Raw genomic sequence first — 15,560 nt, forward strand, 5'->3', positions numbered from 1 at the left:
GCTGCTACTACTGCAAGCCATATATATATATAAATTATTATTATTATTATTATTATTATTATTATTATTATTATTATTATTATTATTATTATTATTATTATTATTTGTTTATAATACATATTTTTCACAAGACTGTGCAATAGTCGATTCATTATACTTACAATAACTTTTTAAGCTTAAATACAAGAAAACTTGTTTTCTTGTATTTATGCAACTGTGAAGCACTTTGAATTGCCTTGTGTATGAATTGTGCTCTACAAATAAACTTGCCTTGCCTTGCCTTGCCTTAAATCCATGTTAATAATTGAATAAATACATTAGCTACATACAAAAAAATAAGTGGGTAAGAGGTTAAAGGGATATTTCAGGATTTTTGACATAGGGTCTCATTTCCTAGTCATCCAGAGTGTTGTTTATTTCTGGAGATATATATTTGTTTTGATTCATGCAGTCCTTATATTTGAAGAGTTTAGTGGTGCTAGGCTACTGCTAGGCTAGCGCATGTCTATGGTAACTAGCATTAAAAACCTCTTCAAAATCATGGGGTCGTCCTCCAATCTTTGCCATATCTGATTTGTAGAAAGCTTCTTTGTGAATTCCACGTGTAGTAATGCCGGCCGCAGGTAAACAAACTACTGTAGATCCAGTAACCGAACCGAGCACTGCGCCGCAGTGTAGCTACAACCAGGAAGCTGATGCCGCTTTTAAATGCAAAATGGTTATATTTCAAAAATATTCAGTCATCACAGACATTTATATCGGTAGTCTGGTGTTATAAGTGATTTGCCTCAGGTGCACTGTGCATGGGTTAGACTGTTTTTAATGCAGGCTACTAGTTACCATAGACATGCACTTGCCTAGCGCCACTAAACTCTTCAAATATAAGGACTGCATGAAATATTTTTTTTTTTAAATCTCCAGGAATCAACATCACTCTGGATAACTAGGAAATGAGGCTCTGTTTCAAAAATCCTGAATTATCCCTTTAAGCTAATATTAAGATCAGCAAACACTTTAGCTTCTGTATGAATGCAGCTTCTGAGTGAGTTGCTAATGATGGCATAGATTCATTCAGTCTGCACCAGGGCAGCTGTGGCTACATGGGCTATGTAGCTTACCACCATTGAGCATGGAGAGTGAATGAATTATGCATGACATCGTAAAGCGACTTTGCGCATCTGGAAAATCGCAAGGTGATAATAAATAAGTGAATCAAATGGGCACTGTGCGGGTCAGTTGACGAGCTAGCTTTTGTCATGTACCAATAGGTTGTTTACTGTACGGGAGTTATGAGAAAATAACTCGGTGCTAAGTTTAAGGTGACAGTCTTACCTGGAATAACAATTATTCAGGGTTCTTTTACAGATCTAGTTTTGTTTCGGTGGTACAATGTCTTTTCATCGTAACCTTTTATTCCATTTGATTATGTAAACAATGCACGATTAGTACAAGTAGCACACATATTTTACTCTATCATTTTAAGCCTCTAATTATAATCGGCAATAAATCAAACATGACAACCGGTCTGTCTCAAAAGGTGTGAACATTTTGACAGCACCGGAAAGCATGAGTAAGATTGGTTGGCATTTTTGCTTTGTCTTACGGGAACGGGTACGGACTGTAGTGTACCTGTTATTGTTGATGCAGTAAATTACTCAGATTAGCTCCAGGCAGGCTCCTTAAAGAGGGGGTATTATGCTTTTTTCATCACATAGCACCAGTCTATATCACACTACAATGATGACGAAACCTTCTGTTGGTCTGTAAATGCAGTAAATTAGAATAACTGCCTTGTATAAAATTGCTCTCTCAAAATGGCTGTAGGGAGTGTCTTGAAATAGGCCTCTGTCTCTTTAAGAACCTCTGAGCCTTTCCGACACGCCCCCTCCACACGCTGTCTGTGGCATCAGTGGGGAGGGGGTTCTGCTGAGGGGCAGTGGTTGGTTACTCGGCTGGTGACGAAAGCTCGGAGGCGTCTCCAGGAGGTGGGGGCGTTCCAAGGAGGACTCAGGCAAAGCTATCCCTAAAATGGCCGCCATCAGAGTTTTTACAGATTACTCAAAAATACGTGAATGTGCCAAGGCAACACTTCAGGCATATTTTTAATGAGGGAATGACATAAGAACATGATGTAAAGCTTGAAAAAGTCGATTTTGCATAATACCCTCCCTTTAAAGTCTACCGCAGCTCAATTCAATACACTAACCTTTTCCCCATTGGTCCTAATCAAAGGTCTTGGAAGCCCACATGACCTTAATTCTCTTGAGGTTAGTGGTTGGTAGGGCTGCATGGGTACCGCTACAATTTTTCGATACCTGAACAATACTTTTTCCGATACCGATTCCCCTTATCCCGCCCTGCCCACTTTTGCCTCTTTTTGCCACGGATCGTCACTCCCATTGTAATGACATTAAGTAGCACCTAAACTTTTTTTCCGATACCAAACTGGAATCGTTTAACGGTATTTGTTCGTTTAACAGAGTTTCTACGGGCTGGGTGTAGAACATTGACAATAATATTTCGAACATGAAGCATTACTGTTTGTGAAAGCGTGGTACATACGTTAGTTAGATTAGTTCAAGATCTCAAGCTTCAAATGTTTGTTTCTATAAAGAATGATGGTACGTTTTAGCTTGTTTGAAAGCTGAGTATAATTGCAGAGAGTAGCGGTACTTGCTGGTAGCATTTAGCATTACATGTTTGATAGGGATTCCACAGACCATGCCGACTGACATTCATAAACCAAATAACAATCGTGTTTTTAAATTGTTCTCTGCCTTTCTCTGCCTTTAACCTCTTCAAAGTTCATCGACTGGAGAGCTTGGCCAGTAATTGTTGCTTTTCCGGCACGTTTTTGCCACTTTTTCGCCACTGTTTTGTTGCGTTTTCAAGGCTTTTATATCTAAGTATTGCCGAACTGGAGAAAATGTGCTCAGTTTAGGTGGAGGTTAAGAAATGAATTGAGGCTACCTCGACGTGTGCCGTGGGCAGCCACAGTGCACTGTTTGCGGACCCATGTCCAGATCAAGAGAAACCTGCAGAAAACCCTCACACGGTCTGAGACAGCCATTTGGATCTTGTTGTCCCTGGGGAAAATATCTGGAAATTTCACATCTTGAAAGATGCCTCTAGCACTCCTTTATTGTTTTGAGATTTTGAAATGAAAGTGACGGGGTTTTTTTTTTGCAATTGTCTTGTCAGATTCTTAACAGTCACAGCAAGAAGCTCCTGGGCCAGAATCCCTGAATCCCTGATGTTAGCCATTCTGTGTTTGCATGTTAACCCTGTGCCTTCAACTTAAATCACTGTACTGCGGTCGCCTAATGCTCCTGACTGGTTGACCCCAGCAGCTTTAAAGAAGTACTACGCAACTTGTTTACCTCAATAAATCCTTTTCATTGTACAAGTAATACAAGTAATGGGATGATTGGAGGGTCTTTCATCTCCCCCTGGTGTCTCTGGCCAGAAAACCACCCTTGCAACTTCCCTGCACTGGGTAGGAGTCACCAATACACAATAATGGAATCACGAAGAAGAAGCTAGCACGCTAACTGGCAAAGCTAACTACGGGCAACAGTATTTATAGCCAAGTTTGAGTGAAAAAAAATGATCTCCATTGTGTAATTGGATGTACAATATCCCTCTCTCCCTTAGTCTTTTCTGTCAGTGTAGTATTTACTCTCACGGACAATTAATGAGTAAAAAATCTAATGTTCTTCGACACCTGCAGATATTTTGGCCTCTTTCGGCATGAGTTACTTAGTTCTGCTTTAAAAAATGGGTCAATTGCAGACAGTTCAGCAGCCTTTTTTTTGCAAGAGATGACTCTTTTGGAAGAAAACATAAATTTACAACACATCGCGGTGCAGTGAAAGATACACGTTGAACATTTATTACAAGCTTTTCATTTGTTCATCTTGCAAGTTAGTTTAAATGAGATGTTTTTCAGGTTTAGGCAAGGTTCAGTTAAGCCCCTGAGAACCTTTGCTGCTGGACCATGACCTCCTTTGGCCGTATTACTCTGAAGTAATAGAAAACGGCAATGATAAAGTAACAGTAGCCGCACGGCACTTCTATCAATCAATGAATATAGCACTGTACAGTAGTAGTAGTAGTTGTGGCACCAGTGTCAACGATGTCAAATAGTGGCTGTAAGTACTTCGATCTTTATTTATTTACAGAGCGCTTTTCATACACAGGTGCATCGCAAAGTGCTTTGACATTTAAAAAAGACATTAAAAACATTATCGCCCGGCAAACCCTCCCAATATATACAGTTATCACAATACACACACACACACACGGCACCCACAAAGCCACATCTCCACCTGGGCACCCACAGGACAGCACCCACACAGCCACACCTGGGCACCCACAGGACAGCACCCACACAGCCACACCTGCACCTGGGCACACACAGGACAGCACCCACACAGCCACACCTCCACCTGGGCACACACAGGACAGCACCCACACAGCCACACCTCCACCTGGGCACCCACAGGACCGCACCCACACAGCCACACCTCCACCTGGGCACCCACAGGACCGCACCCACACAGCCACACCTCCACCTGGGCTCCCACAGGACAGCACCCACACAGCCACACCTCCACCTGGGCACCCACAGGACAGCACCCACACAGCCACACCTCCACCTGGGCACCCACAGGACAGAGACACCACACCTCCACCTGGGCACCCACAGGACAGCACCCACACAGCCACACCTCCACCTGGGCACACACAGGACAGAGACACCACACCTCCACCTGGGCACCCACAGGAAAGCACCCACACAGCCACACCTCCACCTGGGCACCCGCAGGACAGCACCCACACAGCCACACCTCCACCTGGGCACACACAGGACAGCACCCACACAGCCACACATCTACCTGGGCACCTACAGGACAGCACCCACACAGCCACACCTCCACCTGGGCTCCCACAGGACAGCACCCACACAGCCACACCTCCACCTGGGCACCCACACAGCCACACCTCCACCTGGGCACCCACAGGACCGCACCCACACAGCCACATCTCCACCTGGGCACCCACAGGACAGCACCCACACAGCCACACCTCCACCTGGGCACCCACAGGACCGCACCCACACAGCCACACCTCCACCTGGGCACCCACAGGACCGCACCCACACAGCCACACCTCCACCTGGGCACCCACAGGACAGTACCCACACAGCCACACCTCCACCTGGGCACCCACAGGACAGAGACACCACACCTCCACCTGGGCACCCACAGGACCGCACCCACACAGCCACACCTCCACCTGGGCACCCACAGGACAGAGACACCACACCTCCACCTGGGCCCCCACAGGACAGCACCTACACAGCCACACCTCCACCTGGGCACCCACAGGACAGCACCTACACAGCCACACCTCCACCTGGGCACCCACAGGACAGCACCTACACAGCCACACCTCCACCTGGGCACCCACAGGACAGCACCCACACAGCCACACCTCCACCTGGGCACCCACAGGACAGCACCCACACAGCCACACCTACACCTGGGCTCCCACAGGACAGCACCCACACAGCCACACCTCCACCTGGGCACCCACACAGCCACACCTCCACCTGGGCACCCACACAGCCACACCTCCACCTGGGCACCCACAGGACAGCACCCACACCGCCACAGCCAGTCACCGCGCCCGAGGAAGAGGGCTCCTTCAGAGGAAACACTGGAGATTCTAAAAATATAAGAAGCAGTAAAAAAAAACATTGATAAAAAGTTTAAAAACAAAGTGTAGATCAGTAAGAAACTCAAAATAAATATCGAAATATCAATAAATATCAAGTTACTAAAATAGATAAATAAATATCAGCTAAAAGCTAAGCTAAAAAGGTGGGTCTTGAGCCTGCTCTTAAAAACATGAACGTACTTGACGGCAGCAGTACTTTGAGTTTCATATACCGTACTTCCCTTTCACCTCCTCACCACCTCATCATCATGCGTGCTTTCCAATCCCGCTTACGGGATTGCGAACCAAGCCAGTCCGTCCAGAAGCGTCACATATTTCGAATTCCCCAACAAGACGGCTATAATTAGAACTGATCCAATGCCCGAGTGATGCTTACACGGACGGATGGAAATACGGATAAAAATGCATAACCATTTTTTCCATTGCCCCCCCCCCCCCCCCCCCCCCCGCTCTCGCTCTGAAGTGATGCTTTGACCCTTGAAAAGCTTACGCTGATAAAGCTATAGTCGCGGTGGAGATAGAGCGCATGCCTCACGCAGCAGGTCATGGAAAAAAACGTCCGGGCAGTTTGAGTAAGTGCACTTGTTGCCGTTTTCACCCCTGTCTGTCAGACGCTATCAACCCCACACACACACACACACACACACACACGCACACGCACACACACACGCTCCACGAGGACACGCATCACTGCTGGCTGAGGTCATGCTTGGTGGTGGAGGAGGAGGAGGTGATGCTGTTGGCGAGAGAAACAAGGATGCAGGAAAGTAATCAGTCTACGCTGGTTAAAGAGGCTGCATGGGATGTACGGATTGCAATAATTTTCAAGCTTTCCATCATGTTATTCTGTCATTCCCTCATTAAAAACATGCCTGAAGTGTTGCCTTGGCACATTCACGTATTTCTGAGTAATCTGTAAAAACTCTGATGGCGGCCATTTTAGGGATAGGTTTGCCTGAGTCCTCCTAGGAACGCCCCCACCTCCTGGAGACGCCTCCGAGCTTTCGTCACCAGCCGAGTAACCAACCACTGCTCCTCAGCAGAGCCCCCTCCCCACTGATGCCACAGACAGCATGTGGAGGGGGCGTGTCGGAAAGGGTCAGAGGTTCTTAAAGAGACAGAGGCCTATTTCAAGACATTCACTACAGCCATTTTGAGAGAGCAATTTTATACAAGGCAGTTATTCTAATTTACTGCATTTACAGACCAACAGAAGGTTTGGTCATCATTGTAGTGTGATATAGACTGGTGCTATGTGACTGAAAAAAGCATAATACCCCCTCTTTAATGTCAAATCACTTGGTCGAAAAAGGGACTAAAATGCATTACTACATAGCATAATTGAAATGGTCTCTATAAAAGGAATGGTCTTCACCCCCACCTGAATCGAGCACATTTTCTCCAGTTTGGCTTTACTCAAATCGCCACAAAAAAGTGACAAAAAGAGCAATAAAGAAGTGACAAAAAGAGCAGCAAAAAAAGTGTAAAAATAAGAGTTGAAAGTGCAGGGGGAAAGGTGACAAAGAAGCCACAAAAAAGCTACAAAAATTAGATTGAAAAGAACGTGAAAAAGGTGACGATCACACTGCAGCGACGCAAGGAAAAAGATCTGATAACATCGTTTTCCTCCAGGTCTTAGCTTTCAAATGAGGTGTTACACTGGCCTATAGGCTTCAAGCTCCAGTGAAGAGGCTTAAAGCCGAATTAGAGAAAATGCACTTGTTTAAAGGAACAGGCCACCGTTTTTCCACGCTGTGTTATGTTCTTGCCTGAGCTTAGACGAGTTGATGCGTACCTGTCTGGTCTTTGTGTGCGGTCGTGGAAGAGCTTGGTCGCTGCTCACTTCACCCCCGTTTGGTGCCATAGGAATACTTTGGGAGGGGCCAAATATATATAAAAAACACATCTCAGTATATAAAAACAGTGAGCTGTTCCTTTAAGGCGGGTGGTAAGAGGTTAAATTCATTTACTGAAACACGAATGGAATCATCTCTTATAAATGAATAACAGCTAACATTGACTACCATTTATGACAGAGCAGTACTGACCCTTTACCAAGCTGGATGGTTAGCTTATTGTGCATGTTTTGGGTGGATACTTCTACAAGTAACCTCTCTCCCCTATACACTCAACTGAACTGTATCCTCTGTTTTAAAAGCACGCGTTGTTCCTCTTCCAAGATCTAAGGAAGAGGTTGAAAACAATGATAAATGCGGAGGGGAATTGGCCTTATGCAACATCTGCTTGGAGAGCCCTCTGGACAAGCCTTTTTGGGCATTGTACACTGGGGTTGGAGTTTGTTTTTGCGGCTATTGATAACACTTTCATTACTTTCGTACATTTTTCCATGGAAAGGTCATGCTCCTTGGTTGAAACAGAGGACATGGAGGACTGAACTCTTTGCTGAGGATGCATTGCACACCTGTGAAGACAAGGGATGCTTTTTACTTAACCTCTTAACTTCCGCCTGAACCGAGAGGATCTTTTTCCTCACGTCAGCAGATTTTTTTTTCCATCATTTTTTTTGTTGGGTATTCAACTCATTTTTTTTTAAACTTTTTGTCATTTGTTTGGTCATTTTTTGTCACATTTTATGTAATTTTTTGGTAATTTTTTGTCAAGTTTTTATCACTTTATTGTAATTTTTTTGTCACATTTGTGTAATTTTTCTTGTCAATTTTTAATCAATTTTTTGCCATTTTTTTGTTGAATTTTGGTCATTTTTTGTCAATTTTTTTTAATCACATTTTTGTCATATTTTTGTCACATTTTTGTCATTTTTTGTCACATTTTTTTCTGTCAATTTTTAATAATTTTTTTGTCAATTTTTTTCACATTTTTGTAATTTTTTGTCACATTTTTTTTTAATTTTTTTGTCACATTTTTATCACATTTTTGTCATATTTTAGTAAAAAAAAAATCAATTTTTTTCACATTTTTGTCATTTTTTTGGTCATTTTTTGTCACATTTTTGTCACATTTTTTGTCACATTTTTGTCATTTTTTTTGTCCAATTTTTATCACATTTTTGTCATTTTTTTGTCAAATATTGTCACATTTTTGTCATTTTTTTCCACAATTTTTAATCAAATCTTTGTAATTTTTTTGTCACATTTTTTGTAATTTTTTTGTCAAATTTGTATCACATTTTTGTCATTTTTTTGTAATTTTTTTTGTCACATTTTGTAACATTTTTGTCATTTTTTTGGTCATTTTTTGTCAATTTCTTGTGACATTTTTGTGACATTTTTGCCTCTTTTTGGTCAATTTTTCGGCACTTTTTTGTCACATTTCCATCATTGTTTTCGTCTCAGTTTTGTTGCTATTTTCACAGCTTTTTTCCAGAAGCTTTTGGACTGGGGTAAAGCCAAACTGGAGAAAAAGGTGCTCGGTTAAGGTGGGAGTTAAGGGGTTAAGAGGCAAAACTGAATTACTTCAATTTTTAGGGTTTGGGCCAAGTGGATCTCTTAACATACACACTTTCGTAAACTTTGATTTGTGTGGAAGGCAAAATGGCTTAAAACTTGAAATGGGGGACAAAAAAAAGGTTTTGCTTGCAGCCGCATCTCCTCAACCTGCACAAGCTGTCCGAAGTCCTGAAAAATGATCAAAAACTAGACCTACAAAAGCTTTGCCTTTGCATTCCGAGATCTCTTGTGTTTTCTTCCCACGGGGGAGTTATGTACATGTCAAGAGCAGCGCAAACACACCTGCACCGCCACAGCACATCTGTCCGAGTGCACCGCAAAATGTAGAGGGCGAGCGCGATCCAAAATGAACTCTTTTGTGTGGTTCTGGAGCTGTCAGTTCAAGCATGCTGTGGGGGAATCAGCCTCTTCTTGTAGCCGTCGTGTCCAAATGTCCACCTACAGCCTCAAACTCCTCATTTACAATACAGTCACGTACTATATAGTGGTATAGTTTTAGTTATTTTGACACACAGAATCACTTGATCTGTGGAAGTGTAGTAGTACATGTTCTAAAACGTTAGCTAAACAACGGTAATAGATTTCTGCAATAAAGACCAAATGATGCCATCATATTTATCGATGAATATTAGTCAGATAAGTTTGATCTAACATGGATTTCATAAAAAGGCTTGGATTATTGCCTATTGCCGCAGCCTTGTTAGAACCCATTAACCTCTTAACTCCCGCCTGAACCGAGAGGATCTTTTTCCTCACGTCATCAGATTTTTTTTCCATCATTTTTTTGTTGGGTATTCAACTCCTTTTTGCAACGTTTTTGTCATTTTTTTGTCATTTTTTGTCACTTTTTTGTCATTTTTTTGGTCATTTTTTGGTCATTTTTTTTGTCAATTTTTCGTAATTTTTTGGTAAATTCTTTGTCAATTTCTTGTCACTTTTTGTCACATTTTTTACATTTTTTCATCAATTTTTTATCAAATTTTTGTCATTTTTTTGTTGCATTTTTGTCATTTTTTGTCACATTTTTGTCATATTTTTGTTATTTTTTTGTCACATTTTGTCACATTTTTGTAATTTTTTGGTAAATTCTTTGTCAATTTCTTGTGACATTTTTGTGACATTTTTGACACTTTTCCCATCAATTTTTCGTCACTTTTTTGTCAATGTTTTCTCACTTTTTTCTCACATTTCCATCATTGTTTTTGTCTCAGTTTTGTTGCTATTTTCACAGCTTTTTTCCAGAAGCTTTTGGACTGGGGTAAAGCCAAACTGGAGAAAATGTGCCCGGTTCAGGTGGGAGTTAAGGGGTTAAATAGGTTAGGTTCTCATCCAAATCCATTCTTAGATTACCCACTGCAAAAATAGTATTTTTTGTGTTCTTGTTGGGTCATTGGGAGCAGGTTTTGTACTGATGGCAAAATTATAGTCCAAAAATATTAGGCAGTGTGCAACAACAAATGCATTCATTGCTGAAAACATCCTCACTCGTACTTATATACTTTGCTGAGAGCAGGGCATCACAAGCGTGTCCCCATGTACATGCTTTGGCTTTGCTTTGACAACAGATCAATAACACAATGGCACATGAGGGTTAAGTGCATTAGCTGCTCCTCCAAATGCTTTATTTTTGATGACCAACTTGGTAAAACATAGTATCGAGATTGCTCGCACCTTTGTTTATGTTTTCAGTTTCCTACAGATCTCGTGACACAGCTGTAACCAAAAGGCAAGGCAAGTTTATTTGTAGAGCACAATTCCTACACAAGGCAATTCAAAGTGCTTCACAGTTGCATAAATACAAGAAAGGAAATAGAATCAATAAAAACATCAACATAAAATTAATCAATTACAGTAAAAGGCGAGAGTGCAGATAAAATACTTTCAGTCATATGCATCGGTAAAAAGAACTGTTTTCAGCCTGGATTTGAACATTGTCAGAGTCGAGGCCTGTCTCACATCCTCATGAAGACTGTTCCAGATTTTAGCTGCATGAAACTGAAACGCAGCCTCACCGTGTTTATTATTGACTCTGGGAACCACCAGGAGGCCCCTCCCTGAAGTTCTCAGGGCCCGAGATGGTTCATGCGGCTCTAACATGTCAGAGATGGACTTTGGTGCTAAACCATGAAAAGACTTGTACACGAGCAGAGCTGTTTTAAAGTCTATTCTCTGAGTGACAGGAAGCCAGTGCAGAGACCGGAGCACTGGACTAATATGGTCGTATTTCCTGGTTCTTGTCAGGACTCGAGCAGCAGCGTTCTGGATGTACTGTAGCTCTGATAGCTCGTTTAGAGAGGCCAGGGAGCAGCCGTTACAGTAGTCTAACCTGCTGGAGACAAACGCATGGATAAGTCTCTCTAGGTCTGGTTTTGACACTATTCCTCTGATCTTAGCCATGTTTTTCAGATGGTAAAAAGCTGCTGATGTTATTGCTTTGATGTGGCTGTTTAAGTTCAGGTCTGAGTCCATGATCACTCCTAGATTTCTAACCTGATTTTTTGGTTTTAGAGAGAGACTCAAGGTGACTGATAACACTTTGTCTTTGTGCCTGTGGGCCAAAAAAAATGATCTCAATTTTGTCTGAGTTTAGTTGGAGAAAGTTGTTGTGCCTCCACAAAATGTCTCTCACTTTTGTCCCTATGGTATTTTTATCTTCCGCGTCTTCGCCACTTCTTCTAACATGCCATTCTTTCCGTTGTCCTGTCAGTATCCAGTCTCTTAAAGCTGACTTATGGGTGTCAGATATTTCCACCGTGTTGAGTTATCTAAGCATGTCATGTTCAACCTTGTGACCTCCGCCGGCCTGTAGTTAACCCCCGGAGCCTCCTCCTCCTCCTGCAGTGAGCGCGCTGGGGAGCCTGGGGGGGTGGGGATAATTCCAGTGCCAGATCTGCGTCTCCAGACAGGTTATAAATAACTACAAACTCTTTTTTTTTTCTCTCTCTTTATGCTCCAAGAGCGCACTGGAGACACCAGGGGAACGGCCATGGGAAAAGAATCCTCGCTCACGCACACGGCCACACAAGAGACGTTTCTCGTAAGCTCGAACGGCACCAGGGCTTGTTTATTTGTTGCAAGGTTTTAAAAATACATATCGTAGTTTGCATTTGCAAGGGGTCACAAAGGCCAGGACCGCGGTAACTCACTGGAATTGCAATGTTGCAAGTGAGTCAAGGTCAAGGTGAACTCAGCGCAAAAAACAGTCTTTTAATGTGGCTCCAAAGCAAGTTCAAAGGAAACTCACTGAAGGACATTGAGAGCACATCGAAAGCAACATGCTGTATATCTCTCTCTTTTTTTTTTTTTTTTTCCATGTTGCACGCTTCAACCCAACGCAGTTTAGGACTCATTGCGTGATAATAGTCTACTCGGTTGTACCAAGAGGAACACTGGACGAATACCGCTTGAGAGAGACCACCCATGTTTGTGTCCATTAGGGATGCACCGATACCACTTTTTCTAAAACCGATACGAGTACGAGTACTTTGATTTAAGTACTCGCCGATACCGATACGAGTGCAAGGCATTTTCTTCAACATATTTACTTTTTCACAGCAGATTGGTTTGTAATTAGTTAAGTTACTCATGTACATTTCCTTAAGTAAAGTAGGCGACACATTTAAGAGCAGTTATATTAGAATTGTGCTGATGCCATTTATTTATTTATTTCATTTTCATTCAATAAAATTTTACGTTTTTATTGCACTGTCCATCATAGACAGAAAAGCCCATGTCCAAAAGCTCCCCAATTCCTGTGCTTTATTCATTTATGTATTTTTATTTTACGATTGTATTGAGATGTTACTTAAATGGCCTCTTTTCGTCTTTACTTCAGCTCCGTGTATTTTCTCGTGTGTTTGTAGCAACTTAGCGAGAAGCTACAGCGTTTTCATTGTTTTGCTGCAGCTCATTTTCGCTCAATATAAACATGCTGTATCTCTTTATTTTGGATTTTCTGAGGACTTTTTAGTCGCTGGGTCAGTTTTTCAGATGAATAAACCCCTGGGCAGAAAACGGCGTCAGAATGGCCAAAACTGCTAGCTGCGAGTTAACAACGTTAGCCTGTCTGTTGTAAACACTGCAGACTCCACACTGCAGCACAACATGAACATGAAGCTCTGGTTAAATCCAGCACAGACTCTGATTTAGAGAGCGCAGTCTGTAATAAAGTCAGCTCTATGTGGAATATTGTGTATCTCCTCAGCTGAGAGGTCGTCAAATGGTATCGGTTTCTGGCAACGGGACCTCATGAATGAGTATGAGTACAAGCATGTGGTATCGGCCCGATACCCGATACTGGTGTCGGTGCATCCCTAGTGTCCATCAGGGCTGCCCTTTGTCACCGGTTCTGTTCATCGCTTTTATGGACAGAATTCCTAGACGTGGCCAGTTCGGGATCATCTCTCATCTCTGCAGTTCGCTGATGATCAGGACCTTCAGCGTGCACTGGGGAAGTTTGCAGGCGAGAGTGAAGCAACTGGGATGAAAATCAGCACTTCCAAATCATAATATTTCGACAACGGAAAAAGGAGAGTTCTTGCTTCAAGTGGAGGAGTTCAAGCATCTCGGACGGTCTTGTTCTCAGTGAGGGATGGATGGAGTGTGAGATCGACAGACGGATCAGCAGTAGAGCTCGCTGTATCGGACTGTTGTGGTGAAGAGGAGGCTGAGTCGGGGGCAATCTGCGTTTCTATACCCTCACCTATGGTCATGACATCTGCGTAGTGACTGAAAGGACAACATCGCCAATACAGGCCGAAATGAGTTTCCCTTCACAGAGATAGAGTGAGGAGCTCATTCACCCAAGAGCAGCTGTACTTTCACATCGAGAGGCCTGTATTTTATTATTTATCTTTATCCTATGCTATTCATTAGGTTCACAGTGGACTGACAGACGGTGTGGTTAAAAATTGAACTGCCGGTGCCATTGAAACCGATGGTAACAAGAATGAATCGTGTAGCCTTAACTTTGACTGTGTAGAAACACTTTTGGATGTACTGTATCTACGAGTCGCCGGGCCCCGCATGCATTGTCAGTGTTTACTCTGCGCTCCATGTTACATAAGTGTGGGAACACGGCGCACATTTCTACTGCCATGTAAGTATGTGAACCTGCCGCATACAACATGCCACTTGCTGCACTGAGGGGAGGAAAATAGACCCACCGGCACAACAGCCAGGAAGCGGGGCGGAATGCGGGCTGTTTTTGTTTGACACCGGAGAGGCTGAGGACCATCCATGGCGTGAGTGTGTGGATTTATGTCTGCGTTTGGGGGCAGTGGGGTGTAGCAGGAGGCTGCTGGAGGGGGGCGGGAGCGCGGGGGTGGGCAGGTCAGGCTTCGCTGACACACTGGGATCAGCCCGAGATTGTTTCCATCGGAAAGAATCCCAAGAATTGGCCAGAAGAGCTATCAGTGACTTCACTCATCTGGACGTACGGGGGAGATTAGGGATATATGGGGCAGGTGAGGTCGTGATATTTGAATATTCAAAGGTACTTACGACGCAGCGCCTGGGGACCCATCTCTATAAATTACACCGGTTTGCATGTTTTGGGTGATAGGGGGAACCGAAGCCCAAGTTACATTCAATGACAGGGGAGAGCACAACCTTAATGAGTAACATTTTGTCAATCAGGCATTTATTTAAAGACAGGGCATTATGTTTTTTTGTAGGTATTTGCTAATAATGTGAGCTGAAGCGATAATATCCATCAGTTTTACGTCCTGCAGTTGGGCTGTTGTCTAAATCGGCCGACCAAAGGACATATGTCAGTCTTGCCCCTTGTATCATCAAAGCAGTGACCCAGTAACCTAAATGAATCACTGTGGGACAACTGCACCGACAGTTCATTGGGTCTTGGGTCAGAAAGTCTCCGCAAAAACAGATTTTATAGACAGGTTGGAATGAATGAAGAACAGGGTGGTCTAAGAGCATGTTTCTAAATGTCTGGAGTTGATGTTTCGACAGGTGCTTCAGTTTAACAATGCAGTCGGTTTCAAAAGGGTAGACTAAGATACTTAATTGCTCAAGCCAGGCTCTGGTTCTGACAGGCAGGGCATCTGGTGTAAAAATGTGTCCAATCACCAGTAGTATATTTAAAGTGTCATGGTGTGTCACTACAACAAGTGTCCCGGGTTCAATTTATGTTCGTCCTTGTGTTTGGAAGGTTTCCCCTGGGTACCTTTGTGTGTACCAACCAACCAACCAACCAACCAACCAACCAACCAACATACCAATCAACCAACCAACCAACCAACCAACCAACCAACCAACCAACCAACCAACCAACCAACCAACCAACCAACCAACATACCAATCAACCAACCAACCAACCAACCAACCAACCAACCAACCAACCAACCAACCAACCAACATACCAACCAACCA

General features: G+C 43.2%; 1 protein-coding gene across 1 annotated transcript; it reads right to left on the reverse strand.

The window, feature by feature from the left end:
• Positions 1-2,966: 2,966 nt before the first annotated feature.
• LOC306976287 (uncharacterized protein) lies at positions 2,967-14,410 on the reverse strand (the record flags this gene model as incomplete). The annotated part of the gene is made up of 6 exons (XM_079574209.1): positions 2,967-3,035; positions 4,309-4,658; positions 4,781-4,856; positions 4,899-5,136; positions 5,327-5,538; positions 14,336-14,410. The coding sequence occupies 6 exons, from the start codon at positions 14,408-14,410 to the stop codon at positions 2,967-2,969; spliced, it is 1,020 nt and encodes a 339-aa protein (XP_079430335.1).
• Between the last annotated feature and the right edge of the window lie 1,150 nt (positions 14,411-15,560).

The sequence above is a fragment of the Gobius niger genome, assembly GCF_951799975.1.
Source record: "Gobius niger genome assembly, chromosome: 16".
In the NCBI taxonomy this organism is placed as follows: domain Eukaryota; kingdom Metazoa; phylum Chordata; class Actinopteri; order Gobiiformes; family Gobiidae; genus Gobius; species Gobius niger.